The sequence below is a fragment of the Kryptolebias marmoratus genome, linkage group LG7, assembly GCF_001649575.2.
Source record: "Kryptolebias marmoratus isolate JLee-2015 linkage group LG7, ASM164957v2, whole genome shotgun sequence".
NCBI classification, from domain to species: domain Eukaryota; kingdom Metazoa; phylum Chordata; class Actinopteri; order Cyprinodontiformes; family Rivulidae; genus Kryptolebias; species Kryptolebias marmoratus.
Window position 1 is genome coordinate 13653351 of NC_051436.1, and position 27170 is coordinate 13680520.

Below are 27170 nucleotides of genomic sequence, written 5' to 3' on the forward strand. Positions count from 1 at the left end.
ATTTAGATTTATATTTAGCATGTAGCTGTAACAATTACATGTAATTAGCTAAATGTTGTAAAAAGTGACATCAGAAAATCAACACTACATTTTAAAACAGTGTTTGAAGCTAAATGTGACAAAATTTAGGCATGAATTTTGAGCACAAGCTCCTTTACAAACGGCGCCCCATACAAAACAACACTGGGGCATCTAACACAGCTCACGCCAGGCGTGGTTTCTTGAAAGTAGTTGGTAGTACACAGTAAGTTACAAGTTTTATTTCTAAAAAAGCCCGGATCCCAGCGACACCATCTGTTATGTGTCCCTCAGACAGTGTTTAGGATGCTGTGATTAATGACAGCCGCTCGATGCTTTAAACCTGATTTAAAATCTACCCGGGAAACGACCACTCCTCGAAGGACTGCACATTGCCCGTCACCTTTTAAACAAATGGTTCCGTGTGCTCTGTCAGCGCTCAGAGCATGTGTTAGGGACGACAGGTTTGAGCTCAGGGTCTGTAAAAATGACTGAGTTAGAGCCATTGCTGACTTTGATTAACTGTGGCAGACAGCTTTAATCATGTTGACTCTAAAAGTTTTGCAGCTGTAGAGGTAATGATTCATTTCTCAAAGTCTCATGAGATGTTTTGCTAACACGATGGAAACACTCGTACAGACACGAGCAAAAAGCCTTCTGTGGCAGGAGGTAAATACTCATATTTGCTTTGTTTCTCAGATTCGCTCCACATGGGCTGTGATGCGCTTCAGGAATCCGTCCAGCAGGACTACATAAAGGCAGAGCCAGAGGGGATTTAAGCGAGCCTTACAGGGGCTGAGCACGAAGAGGATTTGGATCCTTCACCTTTGGTCGGAGCAGCTCTGATTCTCCAGGAGCGGATGACAGGATAGAGAGGGTGAGGATAAAAGTGAAGCAGTGAGAGTGATTCAGTGTGAACTCTGTGTCCCCTCACGGCGGCGGCGGGTTGACTCTTCCTCGGCGGGACAGCTGAGCTCTGCCTCCAACAGTCCAGGACACGGCGAGAGAACCTGCCAGGTCACTGCAGGTCCTCCGTCAGCCCGCCGAGCCCCGCAGCTTTCTCTTTCTGATTCTATTTGCAGAGTTTCGCCGGAGCTGGGTTTCCGGCAGCTTTCGGCGGGCGGCAGAGAGTGCTGCATCGCTGCGACACAGCTGCCAGCCTGCCTTTACTCAGGGCTCCTCCTGCTGGTCCAGATAAGGCTCCTGCAGGATTTAGGAGGCTGTTCACCGCTGGGAGGAAGAGAAAAAGGTGCATCCGTTGTGCGTGTGTCTACACTAGAGGATGAGGTCAGCTGAAACAGCAGCGCACTGTAACATTACACTCACACCATCTCAGTATTTATTTATATTTTGTAAGGAGAATAAAAAGAAGAGAAAATAAAAATGTTTAAAAGCTACTCAGTTCATAAGCTTCTATCACCCCTCCTCAGTGGGTTGCTAGGTCTTTAAATGTATAGAAAATAAAAATAACTTTACAGATATTGATCTAAAATCTGGTGTGGTAGTAGCTGAGAGCCACCTACAACACATGCTCTGAGCACCACGCATTACAAAACATCTTAGCCCCAAATTTTGGGTTAGGGTTGCCAATAACTTGTGATCACAACTCTGTCTGTCTGTTAACAAAATATCTCAGGAACCACTGGATGAATTTTACTAAAACCTGCAGAAAGTAATCATTAGATGTACATCTACAACTGATTAGCCTTTGGAGTCAATCCAATTCAAGATGGCCGCCATAGCCAGGCAACCTTTGCAAAGACACAAATGGCTATAACTCAGTCAATTTTACAGTTATCGGGCTAAAAGTTTTAAGTGGTAGTAGGTGAGAGTCATCTCCAATACATACTCTGAGCGCTAACGCATCACACAAAATCTCTTGACGTTGTGTGTGATGTTATTTTTTAAGATTTGACCAAAATGGCTTTAACCCTGTCATTTCTGAGCGTACAGTAAAATGACCTTCGTCTAAAACTCTGGCATGAAAGGAAACGTGAAACGCTTTGTGGTCTTTGTTATGGTTTGATTTGCTTCTCCTGGTTTTCCATTGTTTTCAGTTTATCTGTTTTTTATGAACAGATTAGTCAGGCAATTAGGTTTTTGTATTTTCGTGTCCTCTGTCATCGTTACCTACTTTATTCGTACTCTGCCACTTGGCCCCTGTTGGTCGTCTGCTCCATAACCGACCTGTTCTCACTCACCAATCATCCATCCCAGTGTATCCAGTAGAACAGGAATGTGAAACTCCAGGCCTCGAGGGTTAGCATCCTGGAAGTTTTAGTTGTCTTCTGCCCCAACACACCTGATTCAAATGGTTTAATTACCTCCTCACCAAATCATCAAGTTCTCTAGAAGCACGTCTACAAGTCATCCATTTAAGCAAGAACATCTAAAACATGCAGGAGAACGTCCCTCCTGAGGAACGCAGTAGAATCTCCATGGTCTTATTCAGTCGCTGTCATCTTCTTGTCCTTCTCTGCTCTGCTCTGTCCCTGGTCCTCAGTTAGCTTTCCTTGAGTTTTAGTTTTCCTTTGAAATTCCTGCAAATCAATTTGTTTTGGATTACATCATACCTGCCTGCTTCCTGCTGTCTTCAATTTTGGGTTTTTCCACTCCACAACCTTGACACTGCAGGCGATTTGCATTCCTTCCAAAATTGCTAGGCCTTTGTATATATATATATATATATATATATATATATATGTGTGTGTGTGTGTGTGTGTGTGTGTGAAGGAATGCACGTTTTTACATAAAGACCAGCAGTTTAAATACAATAAGAAAAGAGCAGTGAGAGATTTTCTCTTCCTTTTAAATGTGCAATCATCAGCTGCTGCTGCTGCTCCCCCCCTTCCTTCATGTGTTGTTTAACCTCCTGACATATGGACAGAGATATTACACAGGTGGAAGTCTCCCCCAGCAGGACAATGAACCTCTCATTGCCTCCGAGGCGCTATTGGGGTGTGACGGGAAAATGACTGCATGGTCATCGAACAAGCTCAGCGTGAACATTGGGTTCGAACGAGCAAATGCAGGCTGCACTTTCCAAGTGGCCCGTTTTCTGTGCGAAGCAGAGAAACACAACCACTGAACACGCTTTAACCATCACACCTCTCAATTAAAAAAAAAAATAGTTCTACTTTATGTGTTATAAGGCAAACAAAATGAGCAACTTCTCACGCTTATGAAGCTGAAACCAGAGATTATTTAGCCCAAAAAACGAACAGGACAAACCAAAAAAATCCATGATATTGCAGGGATTAGACAGGGTTCAGGCATAGAGACTGTGGGGCTTTTATTATGGTGGTAGATGTAGTCCTGGGTGGAGCGTGGAGCCCATATGGACCAATAAGGCCTGGCTGTCAGGAATTTGAAGCAGAACTGGCCTCATGCCTCGGCTACAACCCTGTCACACCTACACCCAAGGGCGTGGGTGTGATGGGGCATGATCTTCTAGTACATAGCTACACCCTGATGCAATCTGAGAGTTGTGCCAGGGTAATGCCCGGGGTATGATGTGACTGTAGGCATAGCATCATCGTGGCAATGTGTGCCTGATATACAGAGATTGGGGAGGGAGCAGGAGAGCATCTCAGGATGAGGGAAAATCTCCTCGCTGAGAGGACGGCAGCATCACGATCGCCTTCACACTGAAGAAGGAGGGCGTAACGCGGTCGCCATCCAGCGTGGAGGAGGGCCTGACTGAAACAGATCCTAAAAACAAGTCCGTCGATCCTCAGTTACACTTTCTGTAAACTCAAAGCAACAGTTAAAAAACCCAACAAATCAGAATACTTAAATGATGAAAAATCTGAGCCTATTTTCATCAAACAGATTATATTTTGTCTGTCTTCCCAGTAAGTGAAACTTCTAAATGTGAAGTTTTTGCGAAACGAGCACAGGAAGAAGACTCCTTTTCTCCAACAAAAAAAAACAGATTTATTAACAAAAAGGCTGACGTGGCAGCAAACAGAACAGAAACTTACAGAGGGACATGCGGAGCAGGACCTGACTACGGCCTGAACCATCCAACCAGTAACGAGACAAAGAATATAACATCAAGCAGGGAAAACCAGACATTTAGTCTGGGCCCCCCCAAGATAACATTTAAATTAGATTAGATGTGGCCCTCCAGTCTGGGACAGATCGAGTCTCCGACACTTTTCTTTTTGCCTAAAAAGAAAACCAAACAAAAAAAAACAAGTCTATTTCGTAAAGTTTTGTGGTGAAAGTTACTTTAAAGCCAGGAAAATTCTATTTTAATTTCTCAGTGACCTTTACTTTGAAAAAAGCTACATAGAACATCAAGCCGGAGCGATCAGACTCTTGTTGTCGGCTGTCTGACTTGAGAGTCTGTTTTAATGTACGTCGTCTTTTTCTTTACCTTCTTTTTGTTTTAAAGTGAAATGTTAGCAGCTGTATGCTCTGAATTCATTATTTTTTTAGCTGTTTTATTGGATTGTGATCAAATGTATTACTAAGAAAAAAACATTTTAAAGCTGATTATAGAGAGTAAGGCATCAAAGATTAATGATGTCTCTGTTTAAGTTTAATCTATTTTTCACTGTTATTAAAGCATGTTTGCTCTGAATTCTATTTACTTTGTGAATGAGAAAAGGTAAGTGGTGTTTCTATATGAATAATGTGACATATTACGGCTAAAACCAAGGTTAATTTATGTATTTTTCCAATAAATTTTTAATTTCCCAAGGGATGAATATCTGAATATTGATCAGGATCAGTCCTTGGCGGAGAGCAACTTGTGTAACAGAGTTTCACACCCCTGATTTAAGGTCCGGTTTCTGAGTGAGACTTTTCCCACATCTGCAGCTCCGAATCGCCCAAAATGTACAGGGGATTTATCCAAACGGTCACAAACTCCCGTTTTCTTCTTCTTCTTCCACCTCAAACTCTCAGTCAGAGAAGAGAACGAAAGCAGAAGTGGTGATGTAGTGTTTTTATTTATGGGTACAACATTAAGACAGTAAATGAGGGGGGGAGGGGGCTTCTTGTGACACATTAACAAAGTCTGTGAACAAGTTAAAATAAGAGTTATTATTTCTGCTTCTATCTTCTTCTTTTTTCTTCCCCTGCTGCAGTTCTCTCCATCCTTCCCCTCTGCTGCTGACGCTGCGGTTCGTCCAACACCGCCCAGTTCATCACTTTTTCTGCCTCCATCTGCAGACGCCTCGGTGACGAGCACTCCAGCACATTTACATCATTTATACACGCAACGGGCAAGTAACAAGTGAACGGAAAAGTGCTGTCAATTCATGCTACAGTGCTGTGCTAAATAAGAACCTACGGGTTTTATTTGATCCGCCTATAAATAATTACAAACTTTTATTTGCAAGATACCCAAGCACTTCTGCAGGCGATATGAAATGAGCTAAAGTTACAGTCTGATTCGTAAGAACGTCTTAAGTTACTCCACGAACTGCCGTTATTACGAGCAGCTAAATAAACTCTGATGCTACAGTTTGAAGTGTGTAAACAATAATCTCATACAACACAATCCTTTACAGACACGTTCTACTGTATTTACATTATACAGTCCGTTACTAAAGAGTACAAAACTGTGTTTCTGCTTCATGAGGGACAGATGGAAGCCGGGAACAAGGAAAACTTGGGGGAGTCACAGACGTTACAAAAGTCGTCCTGGATAAGGCCTGACAGACAACACGGTTTATAGCTTCACCCGACAGGAACGATGGGGAAAAAGGAAAATACAATAAAGTGCCTGTTTCGTGTGGCTGAGATGAGAGCCGCTGTAGGTGGGTAGAGGTTTTGGAGCGGGGTTTTGTCGGCGTCGGCTCAGAGCAGAGAGTTGGTGGACATGCAGTCGCACAGGGCCCTCCTCTCGGCCCTCAGCACCAGCATCTCCGTCTGCGGAAACGACAGAAAGAGAAAGCGCCCGTCACTGAAGGGACGCACACCGGGTCTTGGACTGGAAGCACGTGCTGGAGAGAGGACTCTCAGACGCTTCTGCGCCGAGTTGTAGCTCAGAATCTGGAAACGGGACATTTCTGCGCTGGCCCCAGCAGCACCTCCCTGGGCTGCGAGTGTTGGAGGCTAGTTGGTCGCCCGAAACTGTTAGAGAACGGATGAATTTTCAGTTTTCTTTGTGTTGGGGACCACAAACCACGGACCTCCGCCCACCTTGTACCCACCTTGGCAGCTGCCCCCCACATTTATGACTGAACCTACTTTTGAAATGAAGCTCAGACAAGGCAGAGGTTGTGGTTTTTAGGAACAAACCTTGCAGCCTTTCACTCCCTCTGGATGACATTAATTTGGCTTCTTGTACTAACAGAAGAAAACTTGATCAGAACTCGTCTTTTAAGTCCCACATTATAAATGTTATCAGGACTGCTTTCCTCCATCTGTGCAGTATCACTGAAATTAGAAACATCCTGTCCCTAAACGATGCAGAGAACCTGGTTCATGCATTTATCATTTCTAGGCTGAACTATTGTAACTCTGTATCACCTGCGCGGCCGAAAGTCTCTCCTAAAAGTCTTCAGGCAGAGCTTTCAGTTCTCAGGCTCCTCTCTGGTGGAACCAACTTCCAGTTTCTGTCCCTGAGGCTGACACCCTGTCTGCTTTTAAGACTCAGCTTAAGACTTTCCTTTTTAATAAATCCTATAGTTTGGGTTGATTTGGGTTTCCTGAGTTCTGCTGCTATAGGCTTAGACTGCTGGAGGACAAACTGACCACATTTCCTCACTCTGCTGCTGTCTTTACTCTCTCTACTCTCCGTGTTATTTATTTCTATCATTAACTTTGTTTTTCTTCCCATAGGAACTCCACCTGGACCAGTCATTCTGTGTTTGTTTCTGTCTCTGTCCTGACCTCTCAAACCCCAGCCGGTTGAAGCAGATGTCCGCCCTGGTTCTGGTTCTTCCTGTTAAAAGGGAGTCGTTCTTTTCCACCGTCTCCAACAAGCTGCTCAGGATGGGAGACTGCGATGAGGTGAAGATTTCACAAACTCTGCTGTTTTTTTTTTTAAATAGATCATTTTTACTAATTGACATTCTGTTTTTAATGTATGTGAATGTTTTGTAAAAAGAATGAATTCCTATTAAAGAATTTATCAAGCTGTTCAGGGCTTTTTTTTTAGGTCAACTTTGATTCCCCAGCTGACCTAAAACTTTGGACGGCTGCAGGGAGGACAGGAAGGACAAACAAGTCCACACAGAAAGTCTCCACCCTAAACGTTTTGATATTAATAAAGAAAATAAATTTTAAAATGAGCGAGACATGCAAAACAGAGACATGACTTGCGAGAGTGGGATTTCACTGACCCTGGCATCCAGGTTGAACGCCGTCTTCTTCAGATCTTGCAGCGCCCTCTGCATGAACTCAAAGGCATGGCAGTCCACACATGGGCGACCTGGAGACGGATCAGAAGGACACGGGTTCAGTTAGGAGTTTGTTTTTAACAAACGGGGTTCTCATCAAAGCAAACCGTCCTGTGAACCTCTGGGTGCAGAAAAATGAATAATTAATTAAAATTTATAAAAGCGGGCCTGTGGAGTGGGATTAAAAAAAACCCAGTCCAATGGGAGCCTCGAGAGACAAGCAGGATAATAATAAACATTGTCTGTTAGAAGCTCCAGAAAACAGGAGCAATTAGATGAGAGGAGTCCTGAACTCGTCTCACAGGAAGGACGGGATGATGCACAACTACACAAGTCTGATCAAAACTGGCAAATAAAACTAATATTTATACAGATAACAAAAGCAAATATCTATATATGCGCCAGATATTTAAACAAGTGCCTTCCTGGTTCTATTCAATCCTTTTTTATTTTTTAATTAGGAGGAGAACATTGTGATTTATGAGGGTTATTTATATTTGGAAGCTGCCTGGTTGGAACCAGAGTGAAATCCAGACGTGTTTCTGTTCTGGTAGTTAAATTAAGAAATGATGAGCAGACAAATCAGTAATTATAATTTCGGTTGAAAGCTTTAAAAATCAAAGTTAATTATGGATGTTACTGTAAGGTGATTCATATGTGAACTTTTTAAAGACTTCAAAATCAGTTAAATTATTTATGAAGTCCGTTTTTGAAGATTCGATATGGATGGGTGTAGCTGAGCTTTGGCTTCAGCCTCCCTTCTTGTCTTATTTGGTTTTATGACCTGAATGCTGCTGATATTTATAATTTAATATTGAAATGAACACATAAATGTACCGAATCAACAGCAGTGGCTTTTAATGGTAAAGGAAACTAATGATGTTAACATGTGTAATTCTAACATCCACTCAGTTTTATTTCCTTCTATAATTTAGTTAAAGCCGATAAATGTAAGAAGATGAGGCCCAGACTCTGTCAGTGAGCTCCACATTAATGAGGATGACCTGCTCTTCCTCGGCCAGACACATTCCCACCCCCGTATGTTGTTTTTTTAAAATTATTATTATTATTTTATTTTTAAATAGTCGGTTAGAGACAGGTGTTGCTGGAGAAAACACCTACTTTCAGCCGGGATGACGGTGCCAGCCTCCTGCTCAGCCTCAGCAGCTCCGACCCAGACGAGCTGCACCGCCAGGAGGATCACAGCCGCCTGCGCGAAACATCCACTGTACGCCATGATGGCGAGGACGCTTCCTTCACCGGAGACAACAACACAACCTCGGAATTGGAACGAGAATTTCTCTACCCGCGGATAAATAAATTTAAAAATTTTACACAAAATAAACCAAGCTTTGAAATTTAATTTCACAATTTCCTGCGCCAAATGCTCGTTATTGTCTAAACGCCGCCTGCGGAGGAGAATTTCAATGTCTTCAACAGAATGTACGTGTCGTTACCGTCAATCAGCCGATGGTAGTTTTTGCACCAAATCACCGTTAAATTCCCACCGCCAGCCGTTTTATTAGACCGACCGAAGTGCGCATGCGCCGGGGAGTTCTCCAATTTGCATTGTGAGCCAAACTTCCGGTAAGGAAAAAAATATATACAAAATTCAAAATAAAACAGAAGACTGAACGAGTCTTTATAGGCGAAATGAAAAGTGTTATTGACACTAAGAAAAATCAAAAGAAAGTCATAAAAGGTGCTTGTTTTCAGAGTCTCACATTTTAAAATAAAATTTACATTAGTTTTATGTAAGAAGTCATCGGGCCCTGAGCAGAACCTGAGTTTTGGTCCCAGTTTCAATTAAAGCATCACCAACAGGAAGATCTCCTTAACAAGCCTCATGCATTTCAGTTCAATTCAGTTGGTTAGGGGGACTTTCTTTGTTGATCAAATTCCTTTGAATTTTGCTGACTTTCATTAGTAATTTAGAATCAGGAGATTTTGCGTAAAATGTATTTTATTACTGAAAAAGTTGTTGAAGAAGAATGACTAGCTGATGTTATATTCTTAATCATTCAAAACCTATTCATTGACAGAATACAACTTTGTTTTTGGTGCGATTCTCGCAGGTTATCTTCTTATTCAGGTGGAATAAAACTAATTTAAAAACACATATTTATTACAGATTCCTAAATAATGATCAAACCATGCATTCACAGACATGTTAATGAGTTAGTTAGCATTACTGCTCTTGTTACAAAGCTGTTTTTGTGTGAAGTACAGTGGGGGAAAAAAAGCTTACTGTGCTATTAACAAATATTGTGTTAATAATAAAGTGCAAAAAAAAGGTTTATATGGGATTCAGAACCAAATTAACTTTGAACAAAATAAAATAGAACTGGTATTCCATTGTTTCTTTCACTGTGTGCACACAAAACAAGTTAGTGTTAATATACTCCACATTATTCAACTTTTGTTTATTATTGGCTAATTTTATTTTTACAAATCTGGCTCCAATTTTTGTATCTTATTTATATTTGTTGTGGACTCCTTGACGCTTTTAATGCATTTTATTTTAACTTTGACAAGACTCTAAATGTTTTAAACTCTTGTTCTCTGGCTTGTCAAGTTGTCCGGTGTCATATCTTTGTGAAAAGGTTTGCAAATAAAGTTAAACCGGGAGAGGGGGGATAGTCAGGTGGGAAAACGTTTTATCTTAAAACTTATCGTAAGGGAAGCAAAATGAGGCACAGTAGTGATTGAACTCTCCGTTAGTTTTTAATCGTATAATTTCAGTGTTGATGAACGTCCCCCCTTCTGAGTGGGCGGGGTCCTGACTGTTTTCTTAGGTAGCTTGTTAAAATGCCCGAACTCAAAACACTTCTTTTTCCAAGATGGCGTCGATGAAGGACAGCGACACCGGCCTGTGGCTTCACAACAAGCTGGGCTCCACGGACGAGCTTTGGACGCCCCCGAGCATCGCCTCGCTCCTCACCGTGTCGGTAATCGACAACATACGACTGTGCTTTTCGAGCTTGTCGCCGCCGGTGAAGCTCAAGCTGCTGCTTGGGATGCTGCATCTTCCCAGGCGGACCGTTGACGAGGTGGGTCGCTCGACGTTACTCTTATTTTTATTTATTTAATTTTTTTTTTACACCGACAGGTCAGAGGCGCTGACAACTTTCATCCACAGCTAAGATATGAGTTTACTTCAGGGGATGGTCGCGGGAAACGCTCCGAGCCTGTCGGCGTTAAAGCCTGACTAAAAACTGAAACTGGCTATCGGCGGCGGCTAACTCCTCGAGCTAACGTGATGTGTTTTTATAATTCAGCCTCTTCCTGAAGTTTTTTTTTACCCCGGCTCAAAGTCGACTGATAATTAACGCGAACGACGAGCTGCTCCGTGGCTATTTTCGGTCGCAGGTCCGTTTGTTTCGTCCCGGAGAAGCTCCCCAGCTAAGGCGGGTAACCTTAGCCTGGTGGCTTCCTTACAGACATTGTGGTGGATGAAGGAAGGACGCAGCGGTTAGCGGAGCCGGAGGGCGGTCCCAACTCCCGGTGCCGACATATCACCGCTCAGCTGCGCCCAAACACCGCTTCTGTCATCGTCTTCTCAAACACACTCCGCCAGAAAGACTCCTACATGTCAGCTTACATCCTCCACTCCTCCAGATTTAAACCATTAGGCGTTTGACCCTCATATATTATATTTATTTACTTTATTTGTCAACTCTTAACTTTTGAAACGTTTAAAACTCACATTTAAGTGTTTATTTTTGTGCATCTCTGAGCTGCACTTTTATGCAGACCAGTGCAAAATTTGTTTTCACAATAACTCATTTGCTTAAGAAAAAAATATATTTAGACCCGTTTTCATATCTACTTTTGTAACATCTGATGACATCTAGTGGTGAAGTTGTGGACTGCAGCCATTTCAACTGTTAAGCAACAAATTGTAAATATATTAGTGGATAAAACTTCTGGTAGAGAGAAAACAAGATGATTTGGATGATTATGAGTCTCCATTTTTCAAAGACCTGCCCTTAAACTTCTTAGAACAGTATCCACAACAAGTTGAACTACCTGACTGTCTGAGCTGTACTCCTTTTCTTTTAGGCATTTTGTTTATGTGCAGAAGGATCCATGACAAAAACGGATACAAACATGTTTGTAGGGTATTGTAAAAAAAACAGTTGTAAAGGTTTCTTTAATATGTGCTCTTTAAAACTTCTTTATACTATAAGAAAGTGTTTTTTCAGACCTATATTATTGTTATGAATGCATACTGTAAGTTAAGTACAACAATCAGTATAAAAGATTATCACTAACTTTAAAAAGAAATTTTGAAGTAAGGGAAATTTGTTAATTTTTAAAATAATTTCCTGACTTTGTTTAAAAAAATACTCATAATCAAAAATCGCACCAAAGAAAGTTCAGAGTTTTAGATCTCAGGTTTTTATTATTATTATTATTAAGTCTGACTTGTTTTTTTCCCTGCAGTAAGTTGTAGGAGTGTGCGTAAACATAAATCAGCTTGGGGAAATCACATTTCTGTAATAAAATGTGGGAATAAATGCAGACAATAGTTGCTCTACCGCCTCACATCTCCCCATGTAAACAAAGCTGGCCTCCGTCCTGTGCATCAGAAGTCGAACGTTGCCGTAAAATGCGTTCGTGGACACGACCTGCGTTCACCCTTGCTGACTCCGCTCACGCGCGCTCCGTCTCTTCGCAGATGAAGGAGGCCCTGTCGGAGATAATCCAGCTGGCTACGGTGGACTCGGAGCCCTGGGTGCTGATGGTTGCAGATATCCTCAAGTCCTTCCCGGAGACCGGCTCGTTGAATCTGGACTTGGAGGAGCAGAATCCAAACGTGCAGGACATTCTTGGAGAGCTCAGGGAGAAAGGTTAGGATTTATTTTGTTTTTTAATATTTTATTTTATTTGAGCTATAGTATCATTTATGCTGCCACTTGACTATTAAATTGGAAAAAAAATATATGTATATTTTGCCTTATTAAATCCTTTAAATGTACTGGGATCAAAGATAAATCTAGAGCAGATTTAGTTTCATGTCAGCTAGTTCCCTGCTGACTTGTTGTACTCCTTTAAAACAAATTTAAATTCATTTTAACAGTGTTAGTTAAATAAATGCATCTATGCAGTGACACTTTTAAATGACAGCAGGTTAACTAGTTAGTATTTATGAGTTATATGACTTGTAACACCATCTTATGAAACAGTAAATGAGCAGGAAAACTAAGGTTCAGCTTTAACATATTTTCACTTTATAAATTTAGAGCATTCTTTTTGTTTTATTGGATCTGTTGTTCAGTATTAGCTTTTAGTCAACAATCGTGGCAAAATTATACAATCCTGGAAAACAGAAAAATAGTGTGACTTAATTTTGGGATTTTCCTGGACTGTAATAATATGAAAAAAAGCAGCACTGTAAAGCAGTTGTTTCCAGACTTTTTCTCCTTTAATTTTTTTAAACAATAAAAAACTAAATTTCCATTCATAAGTTGCTCCAACGAGCTCAGTGTTGTTCACGTGAAGCTTATATCAAATAAATAAAGTGTTAGTTCACCTTGTAAAATACCTCCTGAAGTTGGATCAGTTCAGTCTTCTGCTCCTCTAACTAGTTATTTCCAGCCCTAATGCCTCCAATCTTTTCTATTTTATACTAAGTGGAACACGGTTAAACAAAACAAACTTCATGTTTTATTGAAGAAGACTTAAATTGTGTGATTAGGACCATAAACTCACCAGGAACACAAGTAACTCTTCTGTACCTGTATGTTAAATGTCTGTTCTTACACTTCAAACATTGATGAAGAAAGCTAGAAATTTGAGTCTGGAAAAGTCTGGAGTTTTAACAAGGAAACCTTTTAGTTACGGAGTAGATTTCTTTTGTTTTTCTTTTCACTTGTTGAAAATTTGAGAATGTCTACATCAGTTTTATCAACGTGTGATAAAACCTTTTAAGCTCATAGTTGAACAGACCAACTAATGTTGCCTGGTAGGTGTAATTATTCCAGTTTGTAATTTACTGTATCAGCAGATTTTGACCCTTCAGTTCAGCCTCAGACTTCTGTCCTGTCATTGATCTCTTCCTCTCTCCTCCTCCTTATCAGTGGGTGAGTGCGAGGCATCCGCCATGCTTCCTCTGGAATGTCAGTATCTGAACAAGAGCGCGCTCACCACTCTGGTGGGACCCCTCACGCCCCCCGTTAAACATTTCCAGCTCAAGAGGAAGCCCAAGAGCGCCACGCTGAGGGCAGAACTGCTGCAGAAATGTAAGATATTTACTGAACAAGGGTTGCTCCAACAGTAAAGCTCAGTGGGGTTCTTGGACTTTGCGTTTAATCAAATTTATTGTATTTTTAATGCAGCTATAGAGACGGCCCAGCAGCTCAAAAAGACAGCCACACCTTTTCATGCCAAGGGGAGAGGACTGGTCAAAAAGATCGACACGACAAGTGAGTTACAGACATAAAACTGTCATCTTAGATTAGGGCAAATATTCAGAGAATTGATGTTTTATTTCCACATTCTGACTCCTGCTTTGTACGCCTCAGCTCCGCTGAAGGGGATTCCCAAGGCCCCGTTCCGCAGCCCCACAGCTCCCAGTTTGTTCAGCCCCCCCAGTAACCGCACGCCCATCGCTCCCCCACGAACACCCCTGCGCAAGGAGAGAGGAGTCAAGGTTGGTGTCTCCTGATAATCCGCATCCTGGTTGTATGTGACGCTCATATGCTTATTCTTTTCTGATAAAATCTGAAATATAATTTTTTTTCCCTTCTCTTTTTAAGCTTTTAGACATTTCAGAGTTGGACACGGTCGGAGCTGGAAGGGAGGCGAAAAGGAGAAGGAAGACTTTGGGTAAGTGTGCTTATTATTTTACATTTTTGATAGTTTTGAGTAGTACAGTGCAGAAACTTATGTGTTATTTCCCCCCCTCCTTTATACAGAAACAGAAGCTGCAGACAAAGCAGCCAAAGAGGAGGCGGCGGCAGCGGCGGTGGTGGAGAACCCCACACCAGACTACGCTGCCGGTCTCGTCTCTGCACAGGTGACCAGTTTAAGACCAGTTTTGTCTAAGAATTCCTCTCCTCTGTCCGTTTGTCTTTGATTCTTTCACAACAAAGAGCCTTTTCAACCATTTTTCCTGTTTTTTGTTGTTCTTCAGAAACTGGGGGCGCTAAACGAGAATCCTCTGCCTTCGACCAGCTACCTTCCAGCCACACCCAGCATGGTTCCCTCCTCGTCTTACATTCCCAGCTCCGAGGCACAGCCAGGTCAGTGGAACGACTCAGTCCTGGACTTACAGGCTAAAGAAGAACAACAGAAATAACGATCTCTTTGTCGTTTTGTTTTGTTCCCCTCTCCATCTCGTCCCCAGCGAACGCTGGTGGTTCAGGACGGGACGCGCTGCAGGCAGCTCGCCAGCCGGAGGAATCCACCACAGCAGCCTCCGGCGCCAGCTCCACCTTACCAAACCAGTACAAACAGAGGGCGCCCATGTACAACGCCAGCACCGCAGCCAACCCCGCAACCCCCACGTCCCCCAGCACGCCGGCCTCCACCCCGGCCAGCAACGGGCCCCCGGCAGCCACGACCGCCAGCCAGCCAGAGACCCCCACTCAGCCCCCCAGCACCCCGCAGACCCCTACCCCGACACCAGCACCGACACCGCAACAGCCACAGCCCAAAAAGAACCTGTCGCTCACGGTGTGGTTTTAATAAAAATAATAATAATAGGATTTCTTCACCGTCCATTTTAAAGCTCAGCATGTTGATATTAACTCCGCCACGGGCTGTTTGTGCTCCTCAGAGAGACCAGATGTACGCTGCCCAGGAGATGTTCAAGACGGCCAACAAGGTCACCAGACCAGAGAAGGCTCTCATCCTGGGGTTCATGGCCGGATCCAGAGGTACGAGTAGTTGCTCCAGCTGTGCCATCAAAGGAAAACTGCTCCTTCTCACACTTTTCCGACAATCTAACCCTGAGTATCACATCCGTGTAAAAACACAAGTTATGGCACTACGAGCCACCTGTCTCCTCCACAATTTCTTTCTCTTTAGCAAATGAGCTGTAACAGCAAAATCTAAACCAATGAACCCTTTAAAAGACAATTAGGTAACCAAGACTACGATCACACACACACTGAGCACTTTATCTTAAACTGTTTAACATGAGTATCAATCAGCCAATCACACGGCAGCATCTCAGTGCATTCAGGCATGTAGACGTGGTGAAGACGACCTGCTGGAGGTCAAACCGAGCAGCAGAACCAGGAAGGAAGCGGATTTAAGGGATTTCGAACGTGCCGTGGTTGTTGGAGGCTGACAGGCTGGTCTGAGGATGTCAGAAACAGCTGAGCTCCTTTCACACACAACCATCCCTGGAGTTGTCATGAGTGTGTTGCTGTCATGTGATTGGTGGATCAGTTATTTGCATTAATAAAGCAATAAAGTGGCCTTTGAGGGTATATTTGGTGCAATCTCATCTCTGCTCAGGAATTCCTCTAAATATCTTTAATGGTCACAAACTAAACTCCGAGGCAAATGGGACTTCAGCTTTTTTTTGCCACACATGCAGGATTATAAAGAAGTAAGATTATAGGGATCTAAAAATCAGTACAATCCTGTTTCTTTCTTTTGTTAAAGCACTGAGTAATGGTCATTATTGTAGTAGTTGGTATAGTTTTGTTGGACGGTGTAGTTGAGGCAGCTGTCTGAGGTTGTCCTCATGTTGAGTTCAGTAGAAAATTCACTTCAGATGCAGCTGGAGCTGTAAATATTTAATGAGACCACATGTTCAAACTTCCACAGAGTTTTCACAACTATTTTAACATGAACTGTTTGCTTTTAGGCTTTCTGGTGTATAATAATTAAATTTAGAAGGCATCTTGTTGAATTCTTCTTTAGGTGAGCTCAAACAGAAAAATAGGAACTCCAACCTGTCAGAACGTTACTTCCATGTTTTCTCTGTGCAGCTTGCTTTTAACGTCTACATACTGTTTATAGAGCTGGAACTAAGCAGTTTGCCTTCTCCTCCGTCCCACAGAGAACCCGTGTCCGGAGCAGGGCGACATCATCCAGATCAAGCTGAGCGAGCACACAGAGGTTCTGCCCAAGGCCGACGGCACCGGCAGCACCACCATGCTGGTGGACACGGTCTTCGAGATGAACTACTCGACAGGACAGTGGACCCGCCTGAAGAAATACAAGCCCATCACGAATACATCCTGAGGGGCTTTGCTCGCCGCAGACGTGTCCGCTTCGTCGACGCAGAGTATTCACACACACAACGTGGGCCAAATCAAGCTCTGAGACGTTATCAAGGAGAGAAACATCCTCCCTTCAACCACGCCGCCAAAACGGAGAACTTCTCTTTTGTTTTGTTTCCCTTACACTTTTTGTTTTTGTTTTGAAGTCTCCTCTGAGTCCTGGGACTGTTTCAGGAGGGACGAGGGAGCAGAGGAGACGCTCCTTTACTGTCGGGGAGGGGGGGGGACCTTCGAGCATTTGTGCCGACGTACAAGAAGGTCCACAGAGAAGATGAACTGTCTGTATTTTTCTGTACAATGTTTTCAGCTTGAACCCTATGAAATTAAAAAAAAAAGAAGAGGAAAAAATTTTTTTGAGATAAAACGAAGAGCTGCGATGATTGTCATCATTAGGTGTCCCAAATAATAGTAATAAAAAAAACAAAAACAAGGGCAGTTCTCAGTTCTGTTTGGAGCCTTCTGCTTGATGTTTAATCAAAAGAGGGGAAGGAAATAAAGCAGCTACAGACGTCACGCAGGTTTCTGCATCTTTCATCATTCGTCACGTCGTCTGGACGTTGGGTTCCTTTGAGTAATTCAGGTTAGAGGAAGTTCAAAATCAAAACACGAGTTTCTTCAGACCTCATGCACTGCAGCCGGCCTTCAGTATTGTTGAGCACGAACGCACTCTTGGAGCTGAAAACAGGTATTTTTAACAGGAAGTGTTAAAACGTTTCGTGTTTTGGTTTTGCAGGGATCTTCTGCAGTCTTAAAAGCATGAAAGGTTTAATTTAGTTTGGGTATTTTCCAGGATTCCAGTATTAAAAAAAGAAAACAGTACAGAAAAATTATGTATTTTCTTTAGACTTTGTTCCTTTATTGTATTTTCTAATAGATGTAAATCCATATTTCTACAAAATGCTTGAGTAAGAAGAGTGACTTTGACAATGATTGTATGTGAAAAGATGGACTTGGTCATCTTAAAGTTCACTCTTTTTTTTTTTTTTCCCCCATTATTTCCAAGTAAAATCCTAGTTTCCCACTAATACATTCCTGTCAGCAGAGCTGCTGTTTGAGTGCAAATTTAACTGTGAGGAATGGGGAAAAAAAGAACAGCCTTCTTGTCATGTGAATTGTCTTTTTTTTTTCTCCAAGTTTTGGTTCAGTTGTAGCTCTTTGAAACATGTCTGCGAGGTAACCATCAGCTGGAAGTTGCAGGTTTTAACGCTGTGTAAAAGAAAACACCTGCTACAAAAAAGATTGGAAGTCCAGAGAAAAAAAATTCAACGTTTTTTTTTTTATTAACTAAAATGAGTTGAAACACAAAACAAGCACCACGATTGCTGAGCCACCATTATACAACATCTATATTATCATGCCATTCAGGATTTCTTCATTATTTGTCGATTTACGTTGTCTGGTAAGTCTTGTCCTTTTTAGTTTCTGTTAATAATTAGCACACATGTTTGTGTTTCCTTCTTTTCTGCCTCACTTGACCGTACAAACTAATCTCTGTAAAGCCCTTTTGGTCAGTTATTTTCAGTAAGTCTGATGTGTGTCCAGCTCATATATTACAGTTCTCTGTCAAATGGTGCGGCTGCTGTTGGAGCACGAACATCTTTCTTATCTTAAACGTACGAGGGTTTATGTGAACGCAACGGACGCTCAACACGAACCAAGCTGCTGAGTGAAATCTGGGGGTGAAAATGCGATTTCCACTTAAACTTGTTGCTCTGGAAAAGCCGTCTAACCTGTTAAAGATGTAATGATTTCACTCAGTGGAATAGGAGAGTTCTCGTTAGTGAAAAAAAAAAAAAAAAATTCGGAACATTCATCTCTCTGTCTGCACTGCAGGCAGGAAGGCAGAGCTACCGCTGCCCGCACTCTACAGTCTGGGCTTTTGGTAAGGGCTGTGTGTGTGTGTTCAGTTCGCTCCAGGGTCCCTCCAACCTCCAAATGTCTTCTCCAGGTAGATGGCCACGGCGAGCGTCAGATGGTCCTGCAGCTTCCCAGCGACGACCTGCACACCCAGAGGCAGACCCTCCTGACCCAGACCCAGAGGACACTGGGTCACAGGCAGCCCGAGGATGTTCAGGATACCTGAGGATAGAATACACACACGTAAGAATAATACATTAAAACGGCAGAATAAGGAGGTTTAAAATGACTGTCAGACGAAGCTAACTGACTGCCTGAGTTCAGAAACGGGTCTGGATGGTTGTTACACTAATCTTTGTATGCAAAGTAGCTAAAATGTGGCAGACAAAGATATTTTAAACATAACAAACGGCTTCATTCTGTTAGAGCAGGGGGGCCTTTTTGACTTAAACCATTAAAGGGCAACACGCTGAAACAAAACTGATTCATAACAGAGACAGAGCAAGAAGCTCTGCTTTACTTTGAGCTTTTTCTTTCTTTTTTAAATACACTTTCTCATCTTTTTTGCTGAAACGTGAAAAAGATGACTCTTCTCTGGCCTCAAGAGAAACATTTGTTAAATATTTAATCTGTGGCACTTTTTGTTCCAGGCTGGGACGATTGAACAACTTCCATGAAGTTTTAAGTATCGGGTGCTCACGTCTGAATTTATTGTTCTGATCCACACAGGGTCAGAACTATACATACAGACAGAAATAAACATACATCCACCTAAATCTTTTAATGTCTTTATCAGAATATCTGTAAATCAACAAGACCTGTTCCCTTCTCATTAGTGATCACGACTGAGTGCAGCTGCTTGTTTATTTTTGCCAGCCTGAAAAGGATTTACCACTGCTCAGAACAATGGGGAAGATCTAAGAAGGAGAACTGTAGATTTACACAAGGTTGGAAAGTGTTTTGGAGCCATTTCTAAACAACTTCAGATTCTAAGATCATCAGAAGATTGAGCTTTTTGACCATAATGACATAAAGTATCTTTGAGGGGAATCAAGGTGAGGCTTTTTAATCTAAACACTGACAAGCACGGTGGTGGTAACATCATGCAAGTGGATAAATAATGATTCTCCTAATGATGGTTGAAACTTGGGACACAGCTGGGTGTTCCAACAGGACAATGATCCCTGAGGCTTCGAGCTCAACCTTATTTAAGATCTGTGGACTCTGTGCCACGAAACCAACCAGTTTAAATAAGTTCTGCCGAGAAGAGGGATCAAATATCCAGCCAGAACTATGCCAGAGGCTTGGTGGTGGATACAAAAGGCCTGTGGTCAAGGTGCAACCGAGAAAATCCACAATACATCCAGCCTTGTGCTCCCAGTTCTTGTTTTTGAAAATCTTTGAAGTTCTATGTGGCATAATCATCATAATCAAAAGAAAAAAAATCAATAAAAGTCCAAATTTAATAAGATTCATGTCAGTGGTGAGTGGATGTAAACTTCTTACTGCACGGTCAGGAAAGTTTTCAGGACACCTTGTGCCTCATGAAGTCGGACCGATGGGTTCTGAGGCGTCGGCGGGACCACTAACCGGTGTAGGCGAAGTCAAATGCTCTGAAGAGGGGGTGATGGTGTTTGGGGGCCACTCTGGGGTGCGATGGGTAAAGAAGAACGCCATCGGTTCCCAGCAGCTCCTCCATGTCCTTCTGCAGCTTCTCCTTCTTCTGGATGATGAAGGGCGAGGCTTTGGACCCCTGGGTCATCTCGACGACGGCCAACACTGAACAAATGGCACAGCTCGGTTACACAGAAGCACAGAGACGTAACAATATTAAAAAAAAAACAGCAGCCATTTATCCTTTCTCTTCTTACTGATAGCAGCCATCGTATGGTCGGATTTTCCCATCATCCATTTCAGCAGCTCCCACAGAGGCCACGCCGGTCGACCAGGTTCCCCCATCAGCTCCGCAAAAGCCAGAGGAGGCTAAAGGGTTTGAAACATTTGGATATGTGCATATTTTATGTTTTCCCAGTGAAAGTACAAAGCAGCTCATAATCAACCACAGACAGACAGTCGTGTGTTTGGAATAAACAGAGGTAACGCTATCACACTTTCAACTCCAAACTGTGCCAGGGTTTTATATAAACAGCAGACTTTTACTTAAAACAAATGATATGTGAACAGCCGCAAAACAAAAACACGGAATGGCTCACAACCAAATCCTTTTTGTAACACACCTGATTCAGTGGTTAGATCACCTCTTCATATTCTGCAGAAGCCTGTTAATCAGCCATTGATTCAAATCAGGTGTGTTGGAGCAGAGAAACAAGGAAAACATGCAGGATAGTGGCCTTCAAGGACTAGGATTGGAGACCCCTGATTTACAGTTTAAAACAACAACAAAACAATAAACTGTTCCAATAAAATACTTGTAACCAAGAAGCTAAGTCATGGCCAGGATTTAAGAATAACTTCTCAGATTAACAGGCAGACTTTAGTAAACAAAGAGGTGTGTGATATTATGTAGCAAATGTGAGGACAGAAGTCTGTGTAAATGTTTCTGTGGTATGCAGTAGCTTTCAGCTAAACAGATTAGGGATTATTTCTGGACAGCAGACTACAATAAGAGCTGTGACTGAGACGTGAACTGCTTTCTGTTCTAGTGAAACACATCTTATTAACCGGAGAGCCGGGTAACTCACCAACAAACTGACTGACGGGGGGTTTGCTGTAGTTAGAACGGCTGTAACCCAGTTTATTTTACAAATACTGAGGTAAAATGTGATGTGGTAGCAGCTGAGAGTCATCCCCAACACATACTCTGACAGCTGAAACATTTCCATTAACTACTGGGAGGAGCAGAGAGGTGGGTGAGTTAAGATCCAGGCAGGGGGGTGGACTTACCTTACCGTCCTTGTCCGGCAGACCCATGTACCTGTTCCAGATCTGGAAGCCGTAGCGCAGCTCAGGTAAACACACCCGCTGCACTTTCACTCCAAAATCTGCCTCCAGGTGCTCCACCACCTGCAGAGCATTGCGTTAGGAGTTCAGGTCTGAGGAAAAACCTGCTCAAGGTTCAGCTTCTGCATTCTGATGGCGTTCTAAGAAGGTTAAAGGAAACGGGGCGCATTTTACGCACCTTCTTCTGAATGTCCAGGAGCTCCTTGCTGACAGGATGAGTGTAAACAGAGCCGCCATCGTGAGGGATGGTGAAGAACCGCAGCTTCTTCAGCTCCACCTTTGTGCCCAAGGAGAGCCTGTGTGAATACATGAAAGGAAACTGACTGCTGATAGCGTCACAGATTACAGGTTAGGGTGTGTGGGTGTGTGTGTCCTGCACCCAGCTCAAACGGGATCAAAGGTCCGCCGAAACACACCCACACCTGCTCACACGAGTCCGACTTTCAAGAAACTCTCGTCTGATCAAATACAACTGTTTGCATTCTGAAGATTAGACAAACATCCATATTTAATGTCCTAAAACATCCACATGAGTATGTAAACCACTCTTTGTTTATATCCTTACAACAGCAGTGTTTGGACCATCGAAACAGATATAAAGACGTTAAAAGCCGTCAGAGACAAAATGCAAACACAACGTGCTAACTGTTAAGATAAGCTAACATAACGAACATGACGCCATCTTTAGAATGAAGTCTGAATTTTGAAACGGTGACTTTTAATGTGACCGAGCTGAACTCTGAACTGGTTCCTGTGAAGTGTGAAGCGTCAGGACCGAGGCAGATGAGGGTAACGATCAGCTTCAAGGAATTTTCCACATTTGCATTCCCTACATTTGAATATATAAACACTGATAAAATGTTACGGAAGGCAATATATAAGGACACCTGTTCTCACTTGCTGCCTCATACATTTACAGTTATAAATAATAAAAAGTAAACGTGAACAAAACTCAGAACAATCTGCTATAACCATGATTCCTACACCATTTCCTTTGTAAAATTCCAGCCTTTTCAGTCGGGGGACTGTTAACAGCGTCCAAGTGCAACATGCATGTTTTTGGTCTGGGAGGACACCGGAGTACCAGGGGAAAAGCGACTCGTGCACACGGGGAGAACATGTAACCTCCAGAAAGACCAGAAGACGAAGCTGAGACCTCCCTGCTGTGAGGCGACAGATCTAACCTCTGCCCGGCCGTGCTGCCCTGTAAACTTATTGTTAATATTTTAAATTTACACAGTAATAAGGGTTTTATTATGTCGTTGTTAGCCAGGTTTATGGTCTTTATTGCAGCATTCAAGTCTTAAAATGTGATGCTAACGTTTGCTTTAGGGCAGTGGTGTCCAACCCTGGTCCTGCAGGGCCACTACCCTGCAGGTTTTAGTTGTTTCTCTGCTGTGACACACCCTCTTTGAATGACTGAGTGATTAACAGGTTTCTGCAGAACTTGCTTAAGAGCAAGGAAAACAACTAAAACATGCAGGACAGAGGCCCTTGAGGACTAACGAGTTTCTTACAGAACATGCAGCAGGGAGTGGTTTGCACTTATAGCATCATGTTAAACTTAGCTACAGTCAGAGTCTTTTACAGTGTCCCATAAAGCTGCAGCTGAAGGTGCTAAAAACTGGGAGTTACCATCTTTTAATTTGAAGACACGTCGCACATTATTTTTGGATTTCTTTTTTTTCTTTTAGTTTTAAATAGAAAAAGTCTGGAAATGCTTGTTCTTCCACACTTTTTAAAATTTTTTTTATATACTTACTCAGACCTGGAATATGCTAAAAGTGAATTCCATACTTTTAAAAACCATGTTGGACCGCAGTATAATATGTCAAAAATAAAGTAGTGATGGGAGAAAGGACGCGGCTGAGATCTTACCTGTGAGCGTTGGGGCCCGACATGATCTGGAGCATGGGCAGCAGGTCTTCGGCGTAGCGGCACATGGGACCCGAGCTGACGTACTCGTCCTGTCTGCCGGAGGTGGGAGGGTACTGGTTCTCACAGGACACGACACCTGAGACACAGCACCCAGTTCTGATCCAGCCTGTTTCACACCTGAGCCCTCAAGGAGCCGACTAAATCCTGAAGAGTCTCTTTGTTTGTTTGTTTTTTAACAGAACCATGAGATAAGAACTGAGAGATAAAACCTTCTAGTTTTATTGTAACTGACTAATTTACCTATCTTCAAAATGCTGTTGTAACACGACTGTCACTCCTGACTTACAGAGCAGAAACACAAAGCAGAGTTCTCATCTTCTTGGGACACTTCCAGCTCCAACTCAAATCAAGCTTCCACAGAAAACAGCAGTGAAGGAAGTCTCATCCTATCAGCCCTTGTTTAGATAAGACCGAGTAAAACTTCAACCTGATCTGCTGTCTGAGCTTTTACACAGTGTGGAGTCACACGGGACTAAATCGGAACGAGAAGAAGAGCGTTTCACTCTGCGTAAACATGCAGAGAAGAAAATATCTCATTTTGAATGCTTTCGTCTCTTTAAGCTCTTAAATGCTCTTCGGCGTCCTCAGCTCCTTTCAGTTTGCTCTGTAACCTTGATTTTTTTTATTTTTCACCTGTTGACCATCTTTCTTTTATGTTTTTTTTAATATTTGGTAGGTTTCGAATCAACAAACCAAGCGAGGCAACAGGAAACACTAACACCGTTTTTCTCTGCCGCATTTATCTGTCCTCCGACCATTTACAGTCAAAGAACAACAGGTGCAACAGGCTGAGGCTAAACGACTCCACACCCGGTTAAAGGCGTGGCAGGAAGCTGACAAAACCCGGGTGGGTCAGGCTTGTAGCCCTGACACCAGACTTTAAGGAGACTGAGCTGATAATTCTCCACAGGTTTAACTCCAGTCACATACATTTCCACAAGACGATCTGAACTGAAGGGTTTTATAAAAGCAGCCTGGTTCACACAGAGATGCGACCCGCGGCCTCTCCTACCTGGAGTGGTCTTGTGGCCAAAGATCCCGTTGAAAAAACAGGGCATGCGGATGCTGCCGCCGATGTCCGAGCCCACGCCGATGACCGCTCCGGCTGCTGCCAGTATGCTGCCCTCCCCCCCTGATGAAGAGCAGAGGAAGAGATGAACCTGCAGCCGGGACTGTTTTATGTCTTACCCACACTCTTAAAGCAACAGTCCGCATGTTCTGAAGCGACGTTCTGTGGAAACAGAACGTCTTTGAAGGACTTCCGTTTGGAGAAACAGAGTTCAATCCTGACCAGACTGACGAGCTAACGGCTAGTCTGAGTGCGGCCAAGGCCGAGGGAGGTGGATTGCTGCCGTCGTATAACAACCTCCAAGATTTCAAAGCTGCTCGTGCAAATGTTAGTTTGTAAACTTTTACACCACCTTCCATTTCACATGGCATTAGTTACATAAAATTCAGTGTTTTTTTCCACAAGAGCAAATAGCAGCAGCAGCTAGCTGCAGCACTTCTGGTGCAGCCTGGGGTCACTTCGAACAAGAGTGTCATATTTCTGGACAGAACTGACGGCGACGTAAAGGTGTATTAAACAGCATTTGCATGAACTGCTATGAAATGTTGTTTTAAGACGAAGGCAGCCCAATTTGGTCTTCATCAAACTGGTGGTTAACTTGTCAGTTCACTCAAAATTAAACTCTAATCCCAGGATGCTCAAAGACCCACAGGTAAGATATTATTTGTTCATCACAATTCCACAGAACTTCAAAAGATTGTAACTATCCCTTTAAAAGATGTTAAATGAGAGCTTCGTGCTTTTTGCCTCCCAGCAGCAGCGGCTGACCTGAGCTTCCTCCTGGTATCCTCTCCAGGTCGTAGGGGTTGCAGGTGATGCCGTACAGGTGGTTGTGCGATTCGGACCACATGCAAAGCTCGCTGGTGTTGGTGACGCCCAGAGGTATAGCCCCGGCTCTCTTCAGCAGGGCCACGGGTGGAGCATCCACGGAGGCTACCACTCCTCGCCTGGACACCAGGCCTGCGGTGTACGGCATGCCTGCAGGACAAAAAAAAACCAAAACAAAAACACGTGAAGCGCTGCGAGGGATTTTAACTGTCTGGAACCGTCACACACACAGATGCTGTGTGTGTCGGAGCAGGTGAAGCAGAAACATATCAAGTGGTGACTCCAACGCAGACCAATCGTGTGTAACCAAAGTGGCAGAGAGGCGATCGGGTTACAGGAAGTTACCCTGAAGGGAAAAGGACTCCTTGACGGACAGCGGGACTCCCAGTAAAGGCAGCCGGTCCTCCAGCACCTCCTCTCCTCCCGTCTCCTCCTCAATCAGCTTATCGACCTGAGCTGCCTCCTGGAGGGCGGCAGCAAACCTGGACACGACAAAAAACACACAGGTATGGTTATTTTTTTAACCCAAATCTGTTTAAACCTTAAAATGTTTCTGTTTAAGGGGGTCAGACATCAAACTGAGACAGGATTCGGTTTATATCTGAACAATGACAGCGCCTTTTCTAAGAGGGCGGCAGCTCAGGAGGTATGTGTTCATCCTCTTACATCCATCAGTGGATGAATGGGTGAATGACTGAATGTAGTGTGAAGCATCTTGGGGACCTTGGACTAGATAAAGCACTATACAAGTGCAAGCCATTCAAGAATATATTTCTAGACTTAGTTTTAACCATAAAACGAAAAGACAGCTATAAGAAAAAGACAGATTCCACCTCAGTGGGAGTGAGATAATACATGCTACTATTAAGGCAGAAGAAGGTCAAAGGTCAACTCTGAGCAGGGAGGTCTTGCCTGTCTTTTACGACAGCGTTCACAAGGGGGTTCACTTCTTGGATCCGGTCTATGTAGGCCTGCACCACCTCCACACTGGACACCTGCAGAAAGCCAACCAGGACAGGTTACACACACACACACACAACTAACATCACTGCGCACTCTTTCACATTTCACTCCAATAACATTACTTTTTTCCCCACAACAGATCCTGAATAACTGACTCCTGATGTTGAAGCAAACCTTGATAAAATGCAATAATATACAAGGATACAGTCGTGCTTTTAGCCCCATGTTAAGACTTGTGTTGATTCAGTTTATGGATGATTCATTTAACAGTGTCAGAGGGATCATCTCAGCAGCTGTTCCTTGCGGAAACAGGAGTAAACTTTCCAAAGACCTCTCCCGTAAACAGGACCATCGTTATAAAACTGCGTGACAGTGCAGATTCTCGCGGTGCGGGCAGCTCGCAGTACGTGGGAATAATGTCGCCGCTGGCACAACAGCCGAGGTAAACCCGGGGCGCACACACCTCTTTTCGCCGGATCTTCTTAGCGAGCTGCGTGGCTGACAGGAGCAGCAGCGGGTCGCTGACGGGCGGCAGCTTCCTCCCGGCAGCTCTCCGAGGAGAGAAGAACTGAAACACCGCGAAAAAGAAGGCCATGGCCATCCTGAAGAACCATATCTGAGCCTTCTCCAGGCGGCTCAGGGCCATGTTTCCACCGGGAGGGGGGCAGAGACGAGGACGGAAGGTCAACGGCAGCTCGAGCGCGGCGGCGGCGAACCTCCGCGATGCTCAACGGCAGCAGGAAAATACCTGCTAGTCAAGATGGCGCAGGTTAGAGAGGACGAGACCGGAACCGGATGTGTGAGGTTGGATTACAAAATAAAACAATAATAATAATAATAATAATAATAATAATAATAATAATAATAATAATAATAATAATAATTATTATTATTATTATTATTATTATTAGTAGTAGTAGTAGTAGTAGTAGTAGT

The 27170-nt window shown here is 43.2% G+C and overlaps 3 protein-coding genes across 3 annotated transcripts; 1 reads left to right on the forward strand and 2 right to left on the reverse strand.

Annotated features, from left to right (window-relative positions):
• Nucleotides 1-4957: 4957 nt before the first annotated feature.
• On the reverse strand, nt 4958-8958 carry lg7h4orf48 (linkage group 7 C4orf48 homolog). The gene is made up of 4 exons (XM_017433145.3): nt 8834-8958; nt 8499-8630; nt 7320-7408; nt 4958-5901 (listed from the first exon to the last, which is right to left on the reverse strand). The coding sequence occupies exons 2-4, from the start codon at nt 8611-8613 to the stop codon at nt 5830-5832; spliced, it is 276 nt and encodes a 91-aa protein (XP_017288634.1). The 5' UTR covers nt 8614-8630; nt 8834-8958; the 3' UTR covers nt 4958-5829.
• A 1234-nt stretch (nt 8959-10192) lies between these two features.
• On the forward strand, nt 10193-16727 carry nelfa (negative elongation factor complex member A). The gene is made up of 11 exons (XM_017433186.3): nt 10193-10426; nt 12058-12229; nt 13460-13621; nt 13718-13804; nt 13904-14031; nt 14138-14207; nt 14297-14397; nt 14515-14623; nt 14728-15056; nt 15160-15259; nt 16396-16727. The coding sequence occupies exons 1-11, from the start codon at nt 10217-10219 to the stop codon at nt 16578-16580; spliced, it is 1653 nt and encodes a 550-aa protein (XP_017288675.1). The 5' UTR covers nt 10193-10216; the 3' UTR covers nt 16581-16727.
• On the reverse strand, nt 16723-27010 carry faah2b (fatty acid amide hydrolase 2b). The gene is made up of 11 exons (XM_017433187.3): nt 26698-27010; nt 26184-26266; nt 25617-25753; nt 25212-25421; nt 24387-24506; nt 23315-23450; nt 21615-21732; nt 21380-21499; nt 20347-20458; nt 20066-20254; nt 16723-18697 (listed from the first exon to the last, which is right to left on the reverse strand). The coding sequence occupies exons 1-11, from the start codon at nt 26878-26880 to the stop codon at nt 18522-18524; spliced, it is 1584 nt and encodes a 527-aa protein (XP_017288676.1). The 5' UTR covers nt 26881-27010; the 3' UTR covers nt 16723-18521.
• Nucleotides 27011-27170: the final 160 nt, after the last annotated feature.